Source organism: Ambystoma mexicanum, chromosome 8 (assembly GCF_040938575.1).
Source record: "Ambystoma mexicanum isolate Mex_15411 chromosome 8, UKY_AmexF1_1, whole genome shotgun sequence".
NCBI lineage: Eukaryota > Metazoa > Chordata > Amphibia > Caudata > Ambystomatidae > Ambystoma > Ambystoma mexicanum.
In genome coordinates, this window is record NC_090929.1 from 346,738,880 (window position 1) to 346,760,665 (window position 21,786).

General features: G+C 47.0%; 1 protein-coding gene across 3 annotated transcripts in view; it reads right to left on the minus strand.

Annotated features, from left to right (window-relative positions):
• PNPLA7 (patatin like phospholipase domain containing 7) overlaps positions 1-21,786 on the minus strand; it is a 2,986,886-nt gene that overhangs the window by 1,120,724 nt on the left and 1,844,376 nt on the right. For all 3 annotated transcript variants that reach the window (XM_069609797.1, XM_069609798.1, XM_069609799.1), the window contains 3 exons: positions 7,807-7,956; positions 4,458-4,521; positions 1,957-2,125 (listed from right to left, as the gene is read on the minus strand). In XM_069609797.1, coding sequence (XP_069465898.1) covers positions 1,957-2,125; positions 4,458-4,521; positions 7,807-7,956 — 383 coding nt within the window. The remainder of the gene's footprint in view (positions 1-1,956; positions 2,126-4,457; positions 4,522-7,806; positions 7,957-21,786) is intronic.

Consider the following 21,786-nt stretch of genomic DNA (forward strand, 5'->3'; position numbering starts at 1 on the left):
GTAAAGGTTTTCACGACAACCGTGAAAGGTTTGTCGATCGGAGTCGAGACGCTGTAGGGTCGACATACTTGGATGCACAGGGTTGATCCGGCTTCCATTGAGCCTCTTTCGGTGTCGAAAGGTTTATCGACACTGACGTTGTCGGTACCGGGGCACAAGAGGGTTTCGGAAACGCTTAGAGCCGCTCTTAGCTCCAAAGACTGCTGCGTGTGCGAGGTTAACCGTGCCGACTGCAGCATGCTTTTTGAACATGTCAAGCATAGACGACTTAAAATCCTGCCACTCATGGTGGGTGGTAGGCCCCTTACCTTTTTCTGTCAATGAATCAGAGTTCCGACACGCCTTTTCTTCTTTCGGGATGAGGAAGAATGGCTCCCCGAGTGGGACCGTTTCTTCTTCCGCCTATGTTCTTTTTCGGGGGTGTGCCCCTCGGTTTCGGCCTCCGAAGACCGAACCATCGACTGCGTTGGTGACTTAGAGGGCGGCCGACCAAGAGTGAGTCTTGCAAAGGGAGTTGGGCTATATTTTGGCACATGACGGATACCTGTCTGTACGGTGACCCGTGCCAAGACACGAGAGACACCACAACTCGTTTGAGTCAGTGATGGACATCTTGGTGCCACAGTCGGAACACCGCTTGAAGCCCAATACCCGAGCTACTGACATATTGCAATGAGGAATTTGAAAAAATAAATTCTGACAAAAACATCGAAAGAGTCGAAAGACTTGCCTGTGTTCTCAAGCAGCATGGAAAAATTGAACTGAGGTGTGGGGCGTAGTGACAAGGTATTTATACGATGCCTCGCGTCACATCCGGAGCCAACTACCAGATGCAGAGCAAGACCCATCGACGGCCTGGTTAGGGTCCACTACGCCCCCTGTCGAAAAGTTTCCGAAGCAGTCGAGCTGGATGGAAAATCTATCAGATGAGGAATCTGCAGGAGAAAAGCAATCCATTGAAAGAATGTTTGGCTATCAAATGGACAGTTGAGGCTCTACAATATTACCTGCAGGGACGGACGTTTAACCTTTTCACTGACCATGCTCCTCTGTAGTGGCTGGCTCAACATAAGGATTCAAACCACAGGGTACTGTGTTGGTTCCTGTCCCTGCAGCCCTTTGACTTTGAAACTATTAATCAGTCTGCTCGATTTCAAGTAGTACCGGACTTCCTGCCTCACTGCGGTTCCATGTCCGACCGGCCTGAATATGGTGTGGGGGTATGTGGGGAACACTGGGACTACTGTGCCTGCATGGATATGATATGGCATTTATAACGCGCCTGTACCCAAGTGCTTCTAGGAGCGACAAGACAAGGAGGGTGAAATAGAGGGAGGACAAAACAACGATCTTACTGGGCCATGTGTAATTCAGATCGCGCAAGTGCGTGGAAGATGGAAGAGGAGAAGTGCCGGGGGTGGGGACAATGGGGGAGGGAGAAGTGCAGGTATATGTGTCAGAAGGGGTTGAGAAATCAAGAGAAGACTTGCATAGTAAAATGACAAACAAATGAAGGGATCTTTGAGCTCCATGATAACTGTTCCAACAAATTATACCCACAGGTGCATGTTGCTAATGGAGGATTAACTAAGTAAACTGGTGACAGGTAGTTGAGCGCAGCATCTATTGAGAGTAGGGCAGAAACAGAAAATGCAAGACAAAGCAGCATTTCAATAAAACACTTCTTTCTATTCACGTAATTTAGTAAGAACCTAATTTAGTACTGACAAACTGCTCAATCCAAAGATTGGTGCCACAGTCCAACATGCTTCATGACTCAATAACTTCAAATGGTTTGGCAATACAACATGGCTGAAAACTTCTCTTAAAGCAGCCAGTAATTCAAGGATGCAAAATTCATGCATTTTCGAGTATCACTTACAGTTTTTTAAAGATCTGTTTGTAGTTTAAGGTAATACGTGACATAAACAGATTTCCACTAATGTTCCTACTCACCTCCCCAACAGTGGGCTCTTGTTCGCCCAGTCCCACTATTAAGATGCAGTCTGCTTGTCTTATGCAGCGCTGCGTCCAGGGTGTAAGACTGCTGTCTGATTGGTATAGTACAATACGGTGGATATCCTCTTGCTGCCCAAGCCAGCTGGATAGCCGATATTCATGGACACTGCAGTGCAAAGGATTTGAGACAAAGAATTAAGAAATGTATATATGGTGCGCGCGCGCGTGCGTGTGTTGCTACTAACAGTTCTAGCTGCATCTCATAATACACTTTTTTCCATATGCCCATCCCGCTTAACCACTTCAATGCCTTTTCCACTCCTTTCAGTTTCTCCATAATGCTTTATCACTCATCACAATATGTACATACCTTATCTTATTTAAATCTGCAAATTAAGATCATTTCTGCAGGTACACTTATGAAAACCTACCCTTTGCTCCTGCCATTCCTTCACAAAGCCCACTGACTCAATCCTTATCCTTCCACAATACATTACAGTGCCATAGAAACAGTCAAGAAGGGTATTCGTATTCTTATGCACTTGATTGTCGCCACTTCCATCTCTTCTCCCATACCGTACCAATTCTACACATTTGGAATTGCTTGTGAGCTGGAATCTCTGTGCTTATCCTGGGTACTTTGTCACATTCCACTCACCATCACTAATGTTGTTCACCGATCTGGCATAAAAGTATTTGGTCAGATCTGAAATACTCCATCTTCTACCCTGCAATGTCGCATCAACAACTGGGTCTAAAACAACATTTTACTGTATTTTCCTATTATCTTCAATGAAAAGCACCATCCAAGGCTTTGGTACTCTTTAATATGCTGACGCATTACAAAAGTTTAAATTTAGTACATAAAATTGCTAATGCGTAATCAGATGTCCTCCCGTGTATATCTATGATGAATGGTGAAAAGCTAGGAGACCTTGTTTGGATCAAAACAGTTGAATTTTAACTTTGGATTTTCAAAGATAAAAACATTAAGTGTCAAACAAGACACAACTTTGTTTACGGTCTTCCATAAGGATGGTGCATTTAACCAAGAGGCATGACGCCAGTGCACGCCAACGTGAACATCTTCTGAACAAGGAGATACTTAGGAGACACATTTTACAACTAGAGAAACATTCAGTTTATAAAACTCGGAAGGAGCATGTGACATGCACAAACTCTGGTCAATATTGAAATTATTACTCTAGCTTCAGGACCAGAGCAACAGACGAGATAAGAAATTATGGATAGCTATCCAGAGGAATTCTCAGCGAGCAACCCATCCATTTGCACCCATCACATTTTTAGTTTTTTTCGTACCTGTCGAGGACAGCAGCAAAAAGAGTGTAGGTGGACAAGAGCGGACAGAAGTTCACAAAGAAGTTGTTAGGGGTGCCTCATTATCATGGCTCTTATGATTAAGAGCAATGCACGTACTTTGCTAAGAGATGACAACAGATGTTTCAAACAAAATATCAATGCTCAGTGCTGAAAACTGCTTATAACATTAATACAGGACATAGAGAAAAAGCCAGATTTGGAATCAAGAGTTTTCGCTGATAGCCTTGTCAGAAAGCAATTGTGTGCATAATGATACTACATCTAAAGGGAACATTATATTCTGTTCACCCCACACCCCAGCAGAGAGGCATACAACATGACAAGGAGCAGTTAAAGTTAAACAGTTTATTGAAAACGGTGCAACTCTCTGTAGGACTATTTATTGGAAACACAAAGAATAAAACTAGCTTTTATAAAATGTCAAGAAAAATCAACAGTTGAAGTGCAGCCCACACTATTGAGGATTTTAATGGCCATAGAATGCACTGACGCTCAGCAACGCTTGGCACAATATTGTGGCACGAACAGCACAAGAACCGAATCCAGGGCCTTGATAAGAAACAAGCATTTGTAGCAACGTGCAAATGAAGTGCACTGACTCACAACACAACAAAACACAAGTGAGCATCAATTAGAAAACACATTTTACTACCAAGCTATCGACAGAAGCACAAGAGTGCATAAGATGCACATGAACAAATGCAAAATCATAAAAACCTTAGTGCAACTAAGTAGAGATCACAAAAGCACAGTACTGGAGTAGCTCCTACGTCTCCAGAGGGATCACAACATAGAAATAGCATAGCACGAGTATGTGCTAGAAATGAAAAACCAGGGTAGAAGTGCTAGTCTGGCCAAACATTCTGCTCCATAGAAGAAAGATTTTGGTAACAACTAGAAAAAAAACGAAATAGCAAGGCAACGGGCACATCACAAACTATGCTGAGCCTGCGAAACGCACCATATGAATGACCAATGAGAACACCACAGAACCTAGATAACTAAATGGAAATCAAGATTGAAATCATATGCAGGAGACCTGAATCAACCTTATAAAACACACAAAATGCAACGGTAAACACCAGACAGACCTTTTGCGAACCAAGGTCGGAGTCACAATGAAAAATAAGGCTTCAACTTTGACAAGCAGTGCTTACCTGTCTAATGCAGCAGAACCAAGACGTTGCTTGATATTGTCACTGGTCAAAAGCAAAGTTGGGCCTATGAGAGAAAAGAGTGAAAACATATAATCCATCATCATTTATTTTATTGTGACCTTACATCATATCGCAATATGTTCGTAGGTTTAGAATAAATGTGACTGCTAGGAATGCTTGTGTTTCATCAACGGAGTAATGCTTCAATAGAACTAGATTGCAATATTAGGTCCACATGTTAACGCAAAGTGAACACTCATCTCGTGTTGGGTGGTAGCACTTAAATGTGGTGGTAACGCTATTACCGCCGCATTTAAGGGTCTGCCCAAACATGAGTTGGCAGCATTTACCTCCACCTTTAAGCTGGGGGTATATGCGCCGGAAAAATGGCGAATATTCCCCATTGAGTCCAACCTTTAATCCGGCGCTAATAGCGCCGGACGGGTGGGCGGTAACGCAAATACAGTTGGCCAGTATCCCATTCGGGATACCGCCCAACTCATGATGAGGCCCATGGGGCTCATTCTGAGCATGGCGGTCACGAAAACAAGGTGCCAGTAAGCTTACCGGCATCATTGTTTCCGGATTGGCAAATTACAGGTCTACCTGCCGGAGCTGCTGTGCCCGGCAGGTCTGACCCTGCCGGGCACAGCGGCCACGGTAGGCAGACTGTCACAGAAGCACTGTTAAAAACGGTGCCGGTGCTTCCGTGGTCCCCACGCCCATAGAGTCCTATTGGACTCTATGGGAATGGGAACTTACAATCTGCCGGCGCCTGATTATCCGGTCCACCCGAGTTGTAATTCCCCGGTGTTACCGGGAAGTCAGGCGCCAGTAAATATTTACGGGTCCGCCGGCAACCCGCCGGTATCACTGGCACGGTTACCGCCAGACCCGTAATAAGGCCCAATTTCATATACAGTTACAATGGCCTGGTACAGCATTCAAAACGTTTAGACAGTATGATTCACTTAAAAATGATTATAACAATAAAAATTCAAGTTAGGGCATATTCGTAGGTGGCTACTGCATAACTAAGAGTATCATCTGGTGTGTTTCCCAAGCATGTTATGGCTTACTCAGTTGATCTGCTACTCGCAAGGTTTGTCTTAGGTACAAGGTTCTATAATCTAAAAATAGTTGACAACATGAAGCGAGCTACAGATTCCAGCTTGCACATTTATTAGTATGTTATTATCCCAGTTATGCATAGTCTGGGCCAATGGCAGTATCCCAAACCTCAATTTCATGTACAGGGAACGCTTTGCTCTGGTGCTTACTTTATCCAGATAGGACTCAAAACCCAACATTGGCTTCACTTCCTTGTGCAGTATCAGAGATGGTGAGGAAAGGATATTCCTGCTCGTATCTCTGACGCACAGCTCCGGATACTTGTTCCGTTATTTCAACTTTTGTTTGTGGAGTTATTCTCATTGGATCTAACCAGATTTCCTTATATCCCATTTTCTCAAAAGGGCTGTGGCATACGAGACCCACAGTAGTGGCCCACCTCCTTCCTGATTAAGTACGTCAGTCAGGGCCCTCCCTGTATTTCCTCAGCTCTGGTACAAGCCACTATTCAAGCCACTAAAACAGCGGTTTGATTGCAACTATTTGATTTAGATATTGAAGTCCCAGTTCCTCGTGATTTAGTACAGTTGAAGTGCTCTTCGGTAAGTCCAGGAGTTTCTTAAGGAAACCATTTTCAATGATGCACAGGTTTTTACAATTGATGAAACCCCAAGCTTCTGCTCCATAAAGGGCTGCTTGCTTTGCTTGCATTTACTATGCTATTAATGCTGGGCTTAGAGCTCCATTTCCCTTTTAAATGGTGTATCCAGCTATTGTCCCTGAGAATCTTGATAGGGAAATAGCAGCTTTCTCTCACTGGCAGTCCGAGTTGCCATTGCTTGAGAACCTTAAACCTAAAAAGTCAAACATAGTTACTTGTTCGACTTCAAAGGAGTCATTTGTTAGGTTAAGTGGGCTCTTACTCCTCTTTGTTGAGAATATCATGGATTTGTTTTCCCAATATTGATTTCGAGACCTCTATTGATACAAAATTCTTTAAATACTTGGATCTGCGCCCTGAGCCCTGCTGGTGTAAGTGATAACAGCACAGCATCATCCGTGAAAAGAAGAACGGGACATTTCTCACCTGCTAAGGTCGCAACCTCTGTAGGGATAGACAGGAGTTTATAGATGTCATCATTAATATAGAGTAGGAAAAGGGATGGTGCTAGTACACACCCTTGGCGTACTCCCTTTTCTACCCCAAATGGCGCTATAACTTTCTCCATGTGTGCTCCACATAACCACTGCCTCTTTGTTTTTATATAGCAACTTAATTGCCGACAACAGATCAGGTGGAATGCCCTATTCATGCAAACTGGACCACAGTTTCACACGTGGCACAATCGAATGCAGTTCAGGGACCTATTAACAGGGTGCATAAGTTAACTTTCCTTAATTTAACATACTTACATATAGCTATCAAGTGGTCAATTATCCATCTTAGATACTACTTATTAGGACAAAATCATTGGTCAACTGTGCTTGTCTTATCTTTGAAGCTTTCTAGTAGATGGTTTAGTATTTCATTGCTATCCATCCATAGCTTTGACCTACCTAGAAATGCTCAAGCAAATATTTTCCCTGACTCGTCTAGTAAGGATATCGAACAATAATTGGCCGGTGACTCGCGCCCCGCCTTCTTGTACAATGGGACGACCTAAGCCCTTGTCGACAATCTGGGGATAGATTTAGTTGCATTGATCCTGTTACAAAGCTTCAGGGAATGCAGCGCCCAAATGTCTATTTCATTTTTGAATAGATCTACTGGTATGTTGTTGGGACCTTGAGACTCAATGTTTCTTTTAGCAATAATTGCTAAAAAATATAGAAGCTTCTATTAGTGAACAGCAATAAAGCAGTGGCATAAATCATAACGAGGGGCACCCTGCAGAATGTGATGATGGGCCTGTGGGATTCTCGGAACCCAAAGATGGGGACCTTGGTGCAATCTGGGGATCATGATGATTGGGATGGGGGCGGGGGGTTGTCCGTTACGCCTCTGTAGAAAAGAGGTACTAAAACCTGCTATGCCAAACATATTATGTGCATATTATGTGCAAAAGTGAGTATGTGATTTTATAACTGCAAGCCCTATTACTTTTAGAGAAAACCACTGGGACTTTTAAAATTTCGTCTGTAAATGAAGCTAAATCACCTAATTGCAAGACAGTTATAACTTCATCTGCTGCTACGTCATTGACAAACTCTGTCATACTACTGCAATAAAATGTTGCACGCCCAGTGGACACTGATTTCCAGCCAATACAAAACTTACCAACAGCAGTCAGAGCATGCTTGAGCTCCAAAGTAAAGGCAGTGATGGGCACCTCGTCTGATGTTGGCAGGATGGCCACAGTAGATAGGTTGCTGGCAGGGTTCCCAGAATCCCACTTGCTGCTTGCAGTGTGCAGTCCAAGTCCATGACCTGCCATATTAATGAAGCACGCACACACATTAGCAAGATTGATTGAGACATTCATACAGTATAATTACTCTGCAAAGTAAAATCTCTTACACATTTCAAAATAGTTTTCAGAGGATTCCTAAATGCTCTGTGGTTTGTGAGAACACACTGAAGAAGCAAAAAAGTAATCTAGAAATAAGACAAGAAAACACCGGGTAAGTGCAGTATCTGACCCTGTGGACTGCTTGCTGACACCAAGTAACGATGACCCTAATTCGGTGTAGCGGGAGAAACATTTATCTGCTGATTCTCCCAAGTTTGCTGTGGTGAACCAGAAGGAGGACTCGGACTAAGGTTGCCATGGTTTAAGGATGTTTTTTTTAGATTTAAAAAAAAAAACACCTATCTAACCCTACTGCTATGGGAACGTTCCCTACCTAACAAACTAAAAAGTAAGGGTGCTGGTCAAAGTCCAAAAGAAATAGTTCTTAGTCCAAATCGTATTAGATAACTTGTTCCTACCACTTAAGAAAAAAATAACAGAAAAAGGAGGCTGGAGCAATAGCCTTTGTCTTTGGCTTCTGCCTGGCCCAATCACTTGGATCTCTTTCTCCAGTTCACTCTTTAAAATTTCATCCAATGTTTGCAATACAGTTCAATACAGCTTTCAACCCCTCTTCAGGTTTTGTATGCCTAGTCTTAATTCCAGACGGTTCCCTCTTTCCAAGAAGAAAAGGTTTTCTTAACATAATGCCACCATTTCCTACTTGGTGCTTTACAATGTTCTAATTTGGTGTTTAATTATGAGAACCCTCTAGGTTTTCTTTCTACAGTTCTGTCTTTATCTTTCATGTTTTTTGGGCTCCCAAAGTCCTCTGGCCCTCAGACAGGCTTACTTCAGCGGGGCCTTGGTGGGGTGTCTGCCCGTTCAGGTTTTCCTGGCTACTGTAACCCTTGTGTCTTTCCCAGACTTGAATTTCACTGTTTCTTGTTTTGTCAGGACTCTCCAAAACCCTATTGTCCTATGATAGGCTTGCTTTATCTCTATCTCTATCCCACTCCCGTAACCCTTGTGGTTTTCCAAGCCTCGATTGTCATTGTTCGCTTCTCTCAACGGCGTTACCTCTTTGGGAGCATTCGCCGCCCTTTGCTGCTCAACAGCTAATGTACTTCTCATGCAGAGCTCGGGGATCGGGTCTCTCTGCTGTGGTCACCATGGCTTCCCCGTGGTTGCAGCACCAGGGGAGATAGTTGCCTTACCATCCCAGTCTCCATCTTGACCCAGGCTTCTTTGGCAGACAGGATGCCAGCCTTCAGGCGTCTTGCGAGTGTCTCGTTTACTCTGCACGCTAGTGCTGGCTCCACCCCTCCAGTATTTCCGCCCCCCAGGACGTCCTCCTGTCAGAAGCTTTCCTCTGCATAGGATTCTCTCTCTCTGGTTCCACACTCCTCGTGGTTTTATGTATGTCATTACAAGCAAAAGCAGTGTCTCATCGCTCTTTAACTGTGAAGTTCAGGCGAGATCCAGCTTTACCTGATGCCAAAGTCATTGAAGAAATGTCACTATTTGGTGAATCAAAAACAAGGTTAACAACAGTCTTTCCGATTCCCAAATAGGTGGATAGTGTACTCTGTACCAGGACATCCTTACCAGAATGGGAGTCCTTGTCCCCAAGAGGGGGAGTCACTCCCAGTGAGGTCCCACTTGCCAAGACCCCTACAGAGGGTCTAGTTTAGCAGTCTCATCTCCCTAATCGCAAAGGGGGTAGCTCCCCTTTGGGGAGAAGGAATGAATAGTTCAGTTTCGTCACAGTAGATATACCAGCAGTGTGTCCCCAGGCCTATTGATTCACTGTGGGTAGAGAAGCCACCATTGGCAGGCCATGCAGACAAGGCAATCAAGCTGATTCTGCTGACAGCTGAAGTGTCATGATTGTGTGGCTGTACCAGTGATATCCTGCCCCATCCCAGATATGGATCTCCACCAGATGAGGAGAAAAACAGGATTGTTTGTGGGGATGTAGAAACTCTCAAGCAGCAAATCTATATAGGACTCCTTCCCGATGATTGCAGCATACCTTTGAGCAATCCGTTTTTCAGCCTTAAGGTGCAGATCAGCATGAGAATCCCTAAGGAATATGCAGAAGTAGTCACGGTATTCCAGTGGAATTCTCCGGAGACCAAAGAATAACTATTTAATTTGGACATGAAATGGAACAAAATATGGATGTGTGCCTTGATCATAAATACAAAAGGTAGTTATAGGAAAAATACTAACTCTTAAAAGTAGCATCAAGTGGGAAGGAAGGAACAAGTTACTTACTTGTAACACCTGTTCTCCAGCATGGGTCTACTCTTGCATGGATTCACATTCTCATGAATATTCCTCATCATCAGGCTAGGAATCCTTGGTAAAAAATAAAGCAGTTTAGCTTTAAACTTAAACTGTTCGTCTCCTCTACGGCCTATCAGTTTCCTTTGTGTCATACTACCCCCAGCCAATGACACTCGTCCTCCTAAACTCCACCCCTTGCGGCCATCTTCAGATTTTATAGCGCACGTAAAGTGGCAGTATGAACCAAGAAGAGCCAGAGAGGGGACGTAGGGAGGGTTTGCATGCAAGACCCATGCTGGAGAACAGGAGTTATAGCTAAGTAACTTGTTCCTTCTCCAGCATGGGGTCTTGCATGATATTCACATGCTCATGAAAACAATTATACAGCAATACACATACACAACCACAGGAGGTGGTAAGGCTAACAGAAGCAATACACTTACCCCTGGAACAGACTCACCTCAAACAAACTGGTTGTGTAGCACTGATTGGCCGACCCGGGACTCCTCCCTGGAATGCCTGTCGACACAGTACATTTTCGTGAAGGTGTGGATGGACCTCCACTTAGTAACCTTGCAGATGTCGAGCATGGGCAGACAGAGAGAAATGCTGTCGTTGATGCAATGGCTCTGGTTGAGTGGGCTTTCGGCCGATCTGGAAGCGGTCTGTTGGCCAGACGATGGCAATGCATGATACAGCCGGAGAGCCACCTGGAGATGAAAGCCTTAGACAGGGCCTTCCCTTGTGCCACAAGTTCAAAACGGACGAACAGCTGAGATGTCTTCTGAAGGTTCTTTCATGCAAGCCACATAGACCTTCAGGGTACGAGCAATGTCCAGCGAATGCAACGTCCTTTCAGCAGGCAAAGAAGGATTCACAAACAAAACTGGTAGAAGCAAAGGCTTGTTGAGATGAAAGTATGATGGAACATTTGGCATGAAGAAAGGATGTGCTTGCAGAACCACTTTAGTGGAGTTGAAGGCCAAACACAGTGGCTTACAGGAGAGGGCCTGTATCTCCCCAACCCGCCTGGCCGTGGTGATTGCCACCAGGAAGGCTGCCTTCCACGACAAAAACTTCAAAGAGGCACAATGCATTTGATTAAACAGAGGCCCCATGAGGTGAGACAGTACCACGTTTAGTTCCCAAGCCGGGGCAGGAGCTTTCACTGGCGGGACTATCCTAAGAGAACCTTGAGGAACTCTTTAACAAGCCTGTGCGCCCACAGGGAGAGCTTGCCCGGAGCCTGTGTGTACCGAGATATGGCAGCCAGGTGGAAGGTGGACCTTGATAGACGCATGGGCAAGACCAGCCTTGGCCAAATAGAGCAGGTACCGGAGGACCTGCGGGGCAGTCAAGCACAGTGGTGAACATTTCTGCACCCGGCACCACACTGTGAAGCACTTCCATTTGTGCCTGTGGCAAGACAACGTAGAGGGAGCCCAGGCCCTGGCCAGCATCTTCTTGAATTTCAAAGGCCGTGAATAGTGTCCAAATTCAAAGGCTGCAGGAGCCAGGCCTTGAGGCTCAGTGACGTTGGATCAGGTTGCAGGATTGACCTTCCTTCTCTGGAGAGGAGGTCAGGAAATGGAGGGAGGCGGTCAGATGGCCGGTACCACCAACAGATAGAGATGGTCTGGTTACCAGATCTGCCTTTGCCACATCGGTGCAATGATGATCATTTTGCAGTGGCAACATAGCAACAGCGTACAAGAAGTGACCCTCCCAAAAGAATGAGAAGGCAGCCGGTTCCTCGGTTGAGGATATCGTTTGGCAAACTTCTGACACTTGGGAGTTTGCAGCCGTCATGAAGAGTTGGCACTGAGGAAGACCTAACTCGCTGAAGAGGCGCGACACTTGCGCTTGCTGAAGCTCCCATTCGCGGCAGGACCACATCTCCATGCTGAGAGAATCCGCGATGGTGCTCTTGACATCCTGGGATGAAAACATGCTTTGAAGAATGGCTCAGTGCCATAGAGACTAGGCCTCCCGGGAGAGAGCGGAGGAGCATGTCCCGCTCTGTTTCCTGATGTAAAACATGGTGGTGGTTTTGGCCGTGAAGACCAGCACCACTTTTCCCTGGAGCTGAGGCTGGAATGACTTGAGGGCCAAGAAGACCGCCCACAGGTTCCAGGACATTTATGTGCAATTCCTTTTCCTCCAGGAGCCAGAGGCCTATTGCGTGAGAATGTCCTGTGTGGGCCCCCCAACCCTCCATAGAGGCGTCTGTTGTGACTTTAGCCTGATACGTAGGGATCTGAAAGGGGGCTCCCTGAGTGAGTTGTGGAAAAACTGACCACCATTGCAGAGATTAACGGAATGCCTGATTGAGGGCGATCTTGTCTGTCCATCTGCCAGTGACTTGATGTCACCTGTCATCAAGATATTCTTGGACGGGTCTCCTATGAAGCCTGCAGAAAGGGACAAGATGAATGCAGGAAGACATCATCCCCAGCAGGGACTTGATAACTTGATGGAGGACACTGTTGCAATGAACGCTGTTGATAGTTGTTAGACCCAGGAAGTCCTTCACCCTCTTCCGAGGGAGTCAACAGCCACAAGACTGTTGAATCGGGTACCTAGGAACAGCGAGTTCTCAGATGGCATTACACAGGACTTTGTATAGTTGATTGAGAATCCTAGCTAATTCAGAAGTTGTATGGTCTATGCTGTGTGCTGGGTGGCCAGCACGTGGGGGCGGAACCGGAGGAGCCAATCTTCAGGGTTAGGGTAGACGTGGATTCCTTTCAGGTGCAGATGTGATGCCACTAAGGTGAAGCATTTGGTTAACACTCTCAGAGCTGGTTTCAGGCTTAAAGGAAGGGCCTTGAACTGGTAATATCGCCCCTGGACGACAAAACGCAGGAAATTCTGATATTTGCGATGAATGGGGATGTGGAAGTATGCATCCTGAAATTAGAGAGTTGCCAAAAAATCCCCTTGCTCCAGCTGGTCAATCACGTGCTTCAACGTGACCATCCTGAACCTGTTGTGGCGTTGCAAGTCTAGGATTGGTCGCCACCCTCCTGACTTTTTCCTTACCAGAAAGTATCTGGAGTACACTCCAGAGCCCCGGATGCACTGACGGACTGGTTCTATTGCCCCTTTGGGTAGCATGGCTTGAACCTTCTGTAGCAGCGGGGCCATGTGTTGTTCTGGTCGCAGGACAGGAGGAATGCAGGGGCACATGTCTTGAAATTCTAAAGCGTGCCCCTGCTGAAGAATGTGCAACACCCATTTGTATTTGGAGATCTTGCACCACTGATCGACAAAGTTTGATAATCGGCCTTCCGTTGGGATGCAGAAGTGAGGGTGCGGATATGGGATGGTTCAGGCCTGTTTCTAAGTCTTCGTACTGGATGAGGGGCGACGACAATGCTGGGTGCCACTGCTGTAGGCTTGGGAGCGACCCCTATAAGCCTCCTGGGTGGTGGAGTGGGAGGGCTGGCGATAGCGTGTGGTGTAACCCTTGGACGATCTGGAGACTCTCCCCTTCGGGGAAAGAAAGGGGAGTCTTCTCTGCTGCAGCACTGTCTCCGTGCTGGTCTTGATGGCCTGGAGAGTGTCATCGACCACTTTCCCAAACATGTTGTCCCCACTGAACGGCATGTCGATGACTTTGGTCTGCACGTCTGGGTGGACATTTGCAGCCTCTAGCCAACCTTTGCGGCAGAGAGCCACACCATTCCCCATCTTGCTAAAGCCAGAGTCTGCTATGTCGAGCGCGACAGTGATGCCTTGATCCAAAGCTACTTCTCCTTCCTGCAATAGGGCCAAGGCTTTAGCCTTTTTGTCATCAGAGAAGAAGTCAAGGATGGGCCCCAGCTTGAACCACAGCTCCCTGTCATACCTTGACAGGATGGTGAGGGCACTGGCGTCCTTGATGGTGGAGGCTGCTGAAGTGATGTTGCGCTTGCCTGCAGTATTGAGCTTCTTGCTTTCCTAATCCGGTGGCACCATGGATGACGAAGAGGGGCTGGATGACCTCTTTCTGGCAGTGGCTGATACCACTGAGTCTGGCGAAGGCTGAGACCCCGAGGTACTTGGGGGCCGAATGTGGAACCCGGTCACGCTTAGCAGGCGTGATATTCTGAGCCTTCATGACAGCCAAACCATCTTCCCATATGTCATCCAACAAAGGGACCGATAGGATGATCTTCTTAGCGGACGTACGCCGTTCAAAAAGGAATCCTTCCTTCCTTCTTCTCTTCTGGCACCAGGTTGAAGAGTTTGCCAGCTTTCAAGATAAAGTGGAAAGAGCCAATTTCGTCCAGGGGAGAGGGTCTGGGGGGCTCGCTGACATCCGGAGGTTCCCGATCCACGGGAATGTAGTCAACAAACTCATCTTTGTGAATTACAGTGGTGTCAGTGTCTGTGTGAACTTGCTCCTCTTCCAAAGGGGGCAGGGCCCCTAGCACTGGCCAACAGGTAGCAGGTGCCTTATGAGGTGGTTTCGGCTGATGTCGAGGAGGACTCTTGGCTGGACCAGGCACAGCAGCATTGGGCAGCCGCTGCTGAATTTCAGTCCCCAGAGTATGCACAGTGCTTAGGATGTAGAGGGACATGTCACTCGGTGCAGGAGCGGGCACAGCCGGTACAGCATAGAAGCCAGGCTTGAGCCCCTTGGAGGGCTAAATTGCTGGGAAGGCCCACAGGTTGCTGACCACTTCATGAGGCATGGGCAGAATGAGGTTGGGTACCCCATGGCCAGGATCCAAAAAGAAATCTTCAGGCAGGTAGTTTCGGAACTGGTGTAGATTGCTGGTAACTTTCTGAGGGATCCCATAGGAGCCAGAGTAAAGAGGGGGAAAGACTTGGTGGGCCTGGGCAGGAATTCCAGAGCTAGAGGCATGTCTCTCACCTGATCAGAGACCCTCAGGAAAGATGCTACAACAGGAGCCTGCAGAGCAGGAATAGGAGCTGTAATTGACGGGATAGTCATTGGGACCATTAACGGGGATCTATGAGGCAGAGAGCCCTGGGCGTGGTGACTGTTGTAGAGGTAAAGGTGACAGTGGTTGATGAACTTTTGGCACATCGGCCGCTGAACAAAGTCTTGTTTCGCGAATTACACGGATTGGGTCAGCAATGAGGTGCTCGTCGACAGGGCGATGGTCTTGATGGATGAAGTTGTCGTTGATGAGGCTTGTATCGACGATGGTGGAACCGGTGACAAGATCTGCTCTGCGAAGATCTGTGCTTGGACGGCGAGGTCAGTGATTTCCTCGCAGTCGGAGGTAACCCACCAGCACGCAGGCTAACCGTTGACATAGTCGGCAACGGCGACCAACCCTTCTCAGAACTTGGTCCCACAGCTGCGGAGACCGTTGACGAGGAAGTCGATGGAGTGTGGGATTTTACCTTTTTTGGGATCTTCACAGAGCAAGCATCCTCAAGGGACGTCAACCTCTCAAAAATAGAGGGAGTATGCTCAGTGGACCTGCCGTCTCTGGAAGAGGCATGACTACAACCGGAAGCCGAGTCAGATCCCTTCCCTTCCTCGATCCATGCCACCAACCTCTGGTGGTGGTCTTTCTGAGTCTTCGACCAAAAAGATTGACAGATTGAGCATCCGTTTTTCGTCGTGGTCAGGATGAAGACAATAAATGCACTTGAAGTGATGATCCTCGAAGATATGACACTTGGAGGTGTAGGCCCAAGCCTGGGCATGTGGTGCCACGGGCTGAAGATCCGATCGGTGATTGAAGATCTCTGCCAACAATCGGTATTCATCGCGTGACAGTGGACGATGAAGAAAAATTGAGAATTTCTTCAAACACCAGCAAAAAAACAACAATTTATGAGGAGCGAAGCACGAGGACTCCCAATCACTAGAAACAGGTGGTAACATCAGAAGATGGCCACCAGCCGTGGAGCTTAGGAGGACGAGCGTCATTGGCTAGGGTCACTATGACCCAAAGGACAGTGATAGGCTATAGAAGAGACGAGCAGTTTAAATTTGAAGCTAAACTGCTTTCTTTTTACCGAGGATTACCAGCCTGCCATGTCTAAAAAGTCACACTACCAGCTGCACCTCCTCAGAGGTATTCTTCCTTTCCTCTCCTTCCCCCAGAAGCTCACTGTCTCCAGAGCTCTGGTTCTCTCTAGGCTGGACTACTGCAACAGCCTCTTTCTAAATCTGTCTGGTTCTACTCTCCGCCCTTTGCAACTCATCCAGTACAGGACTGAGAGACTTGTCCTTGGCTTCAAGCCCAGGGATCGAATCTCTCCAGGACTGAAATCTCTGCACTGGCTCCCGGTGGCTGCAAGGATTAAGTTCAAAACCCTCTGCTTTGTCCACAAGGCCTTCTGGGGCCGGGGCCTCAATACCTTCAACTCTCTCTTCCTAAATATATTCCTTCTCAAGCTCTTCGCTCATCCGATTCCAACTCCCTCAGGGTCAGTCGCTTCTCCAAGCAATGAGTTGGTGGTAGATCTCTTTCTTCGGCTGGGGCCTCTCTCTGGAACAGCCTCCCTGCCTCCCTGAAACTCGAGGAGAACCATCTCTGGTCCAGAAGCACCTCAAATCCTTCCTCTTTGCTTCTGTTATCTCCCCTGCTGAACTCCTGGCTGAAACTGAAATTGCACTGGTCACCTGGCTACCCTCTGATCTCAGGCCCCAGATCCACTCACCTACCAGTTGCTCACCTGCACTGCCTCCCTGGCAACCCCCACACTTGGGGACTGTGTTTCTGTATCCCTACAGCCCCGCCACCAGCACTTGACACCTGATGTCTGCACTTACCCTTGCACTAGCCACGATCTGGCCGCACTTTTTACTTGTTGCTTTTATTTATTCTATTTATTTTTACCGTTGATCCCATGCACTGCACTGCCCCTTGTCCTTCCCACGTGCACTTTTGCCCTTCCCCTGCACTTACGCGATCTGAATGTCATCTGACCTTGTAAAATCGGTGTCTCTGTCTTCCATCTGTTCCCCTTCCCTTGCCTCGTCGCGCCTTGAAACACTTGTGTGTAGGCGCGTTATAAATATCATATCATGTGAATCCAAGTGAGACCCCATGCAGGAAAAGTATCTACATAAATAACATGGATCAGTGCTACATTACTTCTTAAAAGAAAATGTAATGCAAGCAGAAGAAAAAATTACTTACCTCTCGGTAATGTTCTTTATGATGGATGTCCCTCCCACAGATTCCTCATCTATGATATTCCTATCCCAGTGCAGCTGTTCTCTGGAAATGCTAACACCGCCAGGGGGCGCATTGTGGCTCTGCGTCGGCTCTATCCAATGCCTCTGCAGGTCCTACGCAGTAAATTACTTTGGGCCAGTATATATAGAGTCTCTGTGCCGGGGGACCTCAGTTCCACCCCTTTTCACCAGAACTCTAAAGCTGAGGGACCGTAAGAACAGATGGAGTACTAGATTCTTGCAAAGAGGAGCAGGTAGGGAGGTCGATGAGGAATGAGCGGGAGGAAGATCCATCAGAAAGAATATTAATGAGAGGTAAGTAATTTGTTCTTCTAATGGATTTATTTCCTCCCACGGTTCCTCATCTAAGATAGACTAGCAAAGCACTACGTAAGCTAGAGGTGGGAGGAAGCAAGGACACCACCCAAACCAGAAAACTCTGGTGGATTGCCCTACCAACACCGGCATCCCAGCCCGCAAGGGAATGCAAGAAGTATGCTCAGCAAATGTGTGCAAAGACGCCCACATTGCCGCCTGACAAATATCCAGGAAAGGGACTCCCCTCTGCATGGCAGAGGTGGCAGCCACTCCTCTGGTAGAATGAGCTCCGAGACCCTCAGGCACATCCTTTCCAGACATATCGTATAATTCTGAGATGCAGAGAATGATACACCTGGACATGGTCTGTTTGGTCCCAGCCCTGCCAGCACAAGCACCAGAATAAAAAAAAGAAAAGCTCATCTTTCCTAGACTCTTTAGTATGAGAGAAGCAAATCTGAAGGGCCTGTACCAGTTCCAACCGAATGAATCATTCCACTGTCTTGTGTAAAGTCTCCTCCCAGGTGGCCAGGGGAAGGTAGACTCTTCCTGATCCCAAGCCTGGGGGTGGTGTACTGCGGGAGGATCACCTGGGAGGAGACAGGGCCCAGGGTGGTGAGGTGATTGTGCAGGATGAGACACAGTATTTTTCCTCTGACAGGAAGATTCTTATCACTGTACCTAAAGAGGTTATGGCTTATTGTCATTTTTTAAATGGACACAGCTTATAACAATACACTTTTTCATAATATTCATACATTGTTGTTATTTCTACGAGTCTTCAAGAACTTCTCCTCGTATCTCAACATATATTTCAAAGTAACGTTAAATCAACATGTCAACAATTTTGTGTTGGACAAGAAACTAGCAGTTGTTGCCAATTATACACTTTACAGGTTCAGGCAGACCCCGCTCGTAGTGTGATGTGGGTGCTCTACCTTTGGGTGTTCGGGATAGAGGGTCGGAGGTCCTTTCACCTGGTTGCTGCACAGGTGTGGATCTCCCTCATGGCACCCACGACTCAGACCATCGTCTTTGTTTACAGTTCAGGGCTACGCAGAGAGCAGTCACTTCATATCAATCCTGGTACCTCTCTTTTCACAGGGGTCGCAAATCGGCAGAGGTCATCGTGTCATTCAAAATTTGTCCCCAATCCATACTATTGTCCACCTCTGTATCTACCGGGGTTTGGTTTCTAAGTAGTTCCATCTCTGCTGTCCCCCAGCGGTATACATCTTTCAACCATTGTTGGATCGCAGGGCCTTTTGGCCAGTATAGGGAGAACGGCTACTTTTTTGCTCCTGGATTTTTAGTATGTTTCCCTCCCGATAGTATGCCCCATAGACATGTTTCGGGTGTATTTAGGTATGTGCTACCAATCCAGGTGTTAATCTTATCCATAACCTCTTCCCAGTATACTTGGATTACCGGGCATTCCCAGGTCATATGCCAAAAGCTAGCCATGGCTCCTTTGCATCTACGGCAGGTGTGTAATTGCTGTGGGCTGATCATGTGAAGTCTGGATGGGGTCATGTATACCCTGTGAATAAAGTTATATTGAATGAGTCAAAACCTGGCGTTTCTCGACACCTTACGGGCCTGTTCCCTTATTATTACCCATTGTTCGTCTGGTATCTCTTTACGTACATCCAGCTCCCATTTTTCCTTTACTGTTAACGCCGGGAGTTTTCACCTACTTTTTACCTGTTGATAAAGACATGATATCAGTCCCCGACTGTTGGTGATATCAAGCATTTGGTGTACTAGAGGGCTCTTCTCTGGTTTGTCCGGGGTGTCTACCCATAGGGAGGCCAATCTTTGGACTAATCGAGCATAGCACAAAAAGGTCTCCTGTGGCATATTGTTTCATTGGCGCCAGTCCTGGAATGCTAATAGTTTCCCACCCTCATATAGGTCTCCCACCCTTATGCATCCACTGTTTCTTAATCTAGCTCTGTCCAGATTGGCCAGTATGTTTCTAATTTCTGGGTCGAAACTCAGCGGTAGGTTCGGGCTTGTTAGGGAGAATTCTCTGTTTAGGCTGAATTTCCCTACCTAGTGAGTCCCCCAGCAGCTTTGCTGGATTTCTGGGGTTTAATTTTTTTCTCCTGCCAAGAGTGAGACTCTTTTACCCTCACTCTTGGACATGTTGAAGTGTGTTTTCTTGGTTAAACCTTGTGTTGAATGGGCTATGGGGTCTCTTACTCCATAGGGCCTCATGTATTTTTGTGATGTGGGTCACACAGCACCCTCTGTGCCGTGACCCAGGGGTGTCCTAGGGACTCCCCAACATAGACTCCATACCCTGGGACTGACTACTGTCTCCCAGGGCATGTAAAGTCACCAAAGACTTTGCTAGTCTTGAATCCTGAACAGAACCAGTACAAACCATCATATTGTGGACGTACTGGCTGGGGCAATTCGATTGCCCCAGGGTCTGTTAGTCGAGGGGGCACGTCTCCGTCCCCCCTGATCGAGTTTTGGCTGGTGGCAGTGGAAACTACTTTTTATATTCGACCGCGAATATTTCCCTATGGGATTTCCCATTGTTTTAGGCTAACACATTTAATTAATTATTTACGGTAGCCTTAAACATACCGCCGGTTTATATATTTATTTTTATAACTCCGGTTGGGACTTTTTGCCAAAACTTGATTCTAAAATGGCGTTGGTGTTCGCCTCTGTAACTCTGACCCAAAGTGGAGCCCTTTGTTCCACTTTTGGCGGGCTTCTCCACAGAAGCCCTCCAAAGTGGTGCCACTCTGTCTGGGGTACTTAGGAGGGGTGGAGGGGGATTTAGGCACCCTGGACTGAGTTACCTTGGTAACTCAAGTCGCACTCCGTCCTGATTGGCCCAAGTGGTGAGCCGCCCGGCTCACCACTTAGCATGTTTGAGTGACAGCTAGGCTGGGTGAATGGGGGTTTGCTGCATAAAAGCAGGGCTTTGGGGACTGGGACTTCAGAAGTCGCCACAGGACCAAGAATCCGACGAGGGAAGAGCTGAGCCGACCTGCTTCGACGACACCACCCGGTGGAGCCCTGCTGAACCGTCTCACCACTTTTTCCCGACGACCGAGGAGAACTCTTAACGGAGTGGCTCCTTCCCTTGACTGGTGGGGACAACCAGTTTTCGCCTTCTTTCCGTTCTTTGAGGTATCTCGTGGCCGCCTTGCCTGTGCCAAGCACCCCGGCAACCGGAATACCACACTTTACCCCCATACCGCGAAAGTCGGTACCAACCCTTTAACCGGAGGACTCCGCGGCTGGTTTCTTCCCGGGCAGTGCAACGACCCTCTTCTTCTGCTCTTCAGCGAGAACTTCTTCTCCCCTGACCGACGTCGAGCCCTGCTGCCACTGCCTGGAACAACTGCCACCGCTGGAGGATCCTTTCCGCTTAAGGTACTGTGTTCTGCCTGGCTTCCCTTGCTACCGACTGTACGGGGTAGATTTAGTCCCCGGCTTTCGAACCTGGGAGTGCCTGGGACACTTTGGCTAAACTTTCTGAGCCACTCTAACCTCTTTTTGACTCTTTGCAAGACTTTGAATCTCTAACTAACAGTGTGATCTTGGGCACATTTTCGCTCCGGCTACTCTAAGAGTGGGCCCTGCCTAGTGACTTTTGCTCACCTGTGACTTTATTCTTCTTTAAGCCTATTGCAAGTGCTCTGGACCTTAGAGTGGTGTGTCTAACCCATTTCTGCTTTTTCTCTCCCTTTCTTGGAAACTACTAGAGTGTCATCTAACGTTAAGCACTCACCTCTGTTTTAATTAAGTGGTGTTTACTTAGAGTTGTCTAGATAGGAGAAAGGATTGAATCTACTTTCATTATAACTGTGTTGAAGTGCTTTTACTATATTTTTGCTAGAGTGTTTTTAACTTATGTGTATTTTAAATAAATAACTATATACTTTTGAAACCAAGCTCTGGTCAGTGTTTGCTTGTGCTATTGTGTTTTGGTACATATTGTGTATACTTTACATACTGCCTAACTCTTCTTGAGAGAAGTCTGACTGCTCAGCCACAGCTACCAGGTAAATCTGGGTGG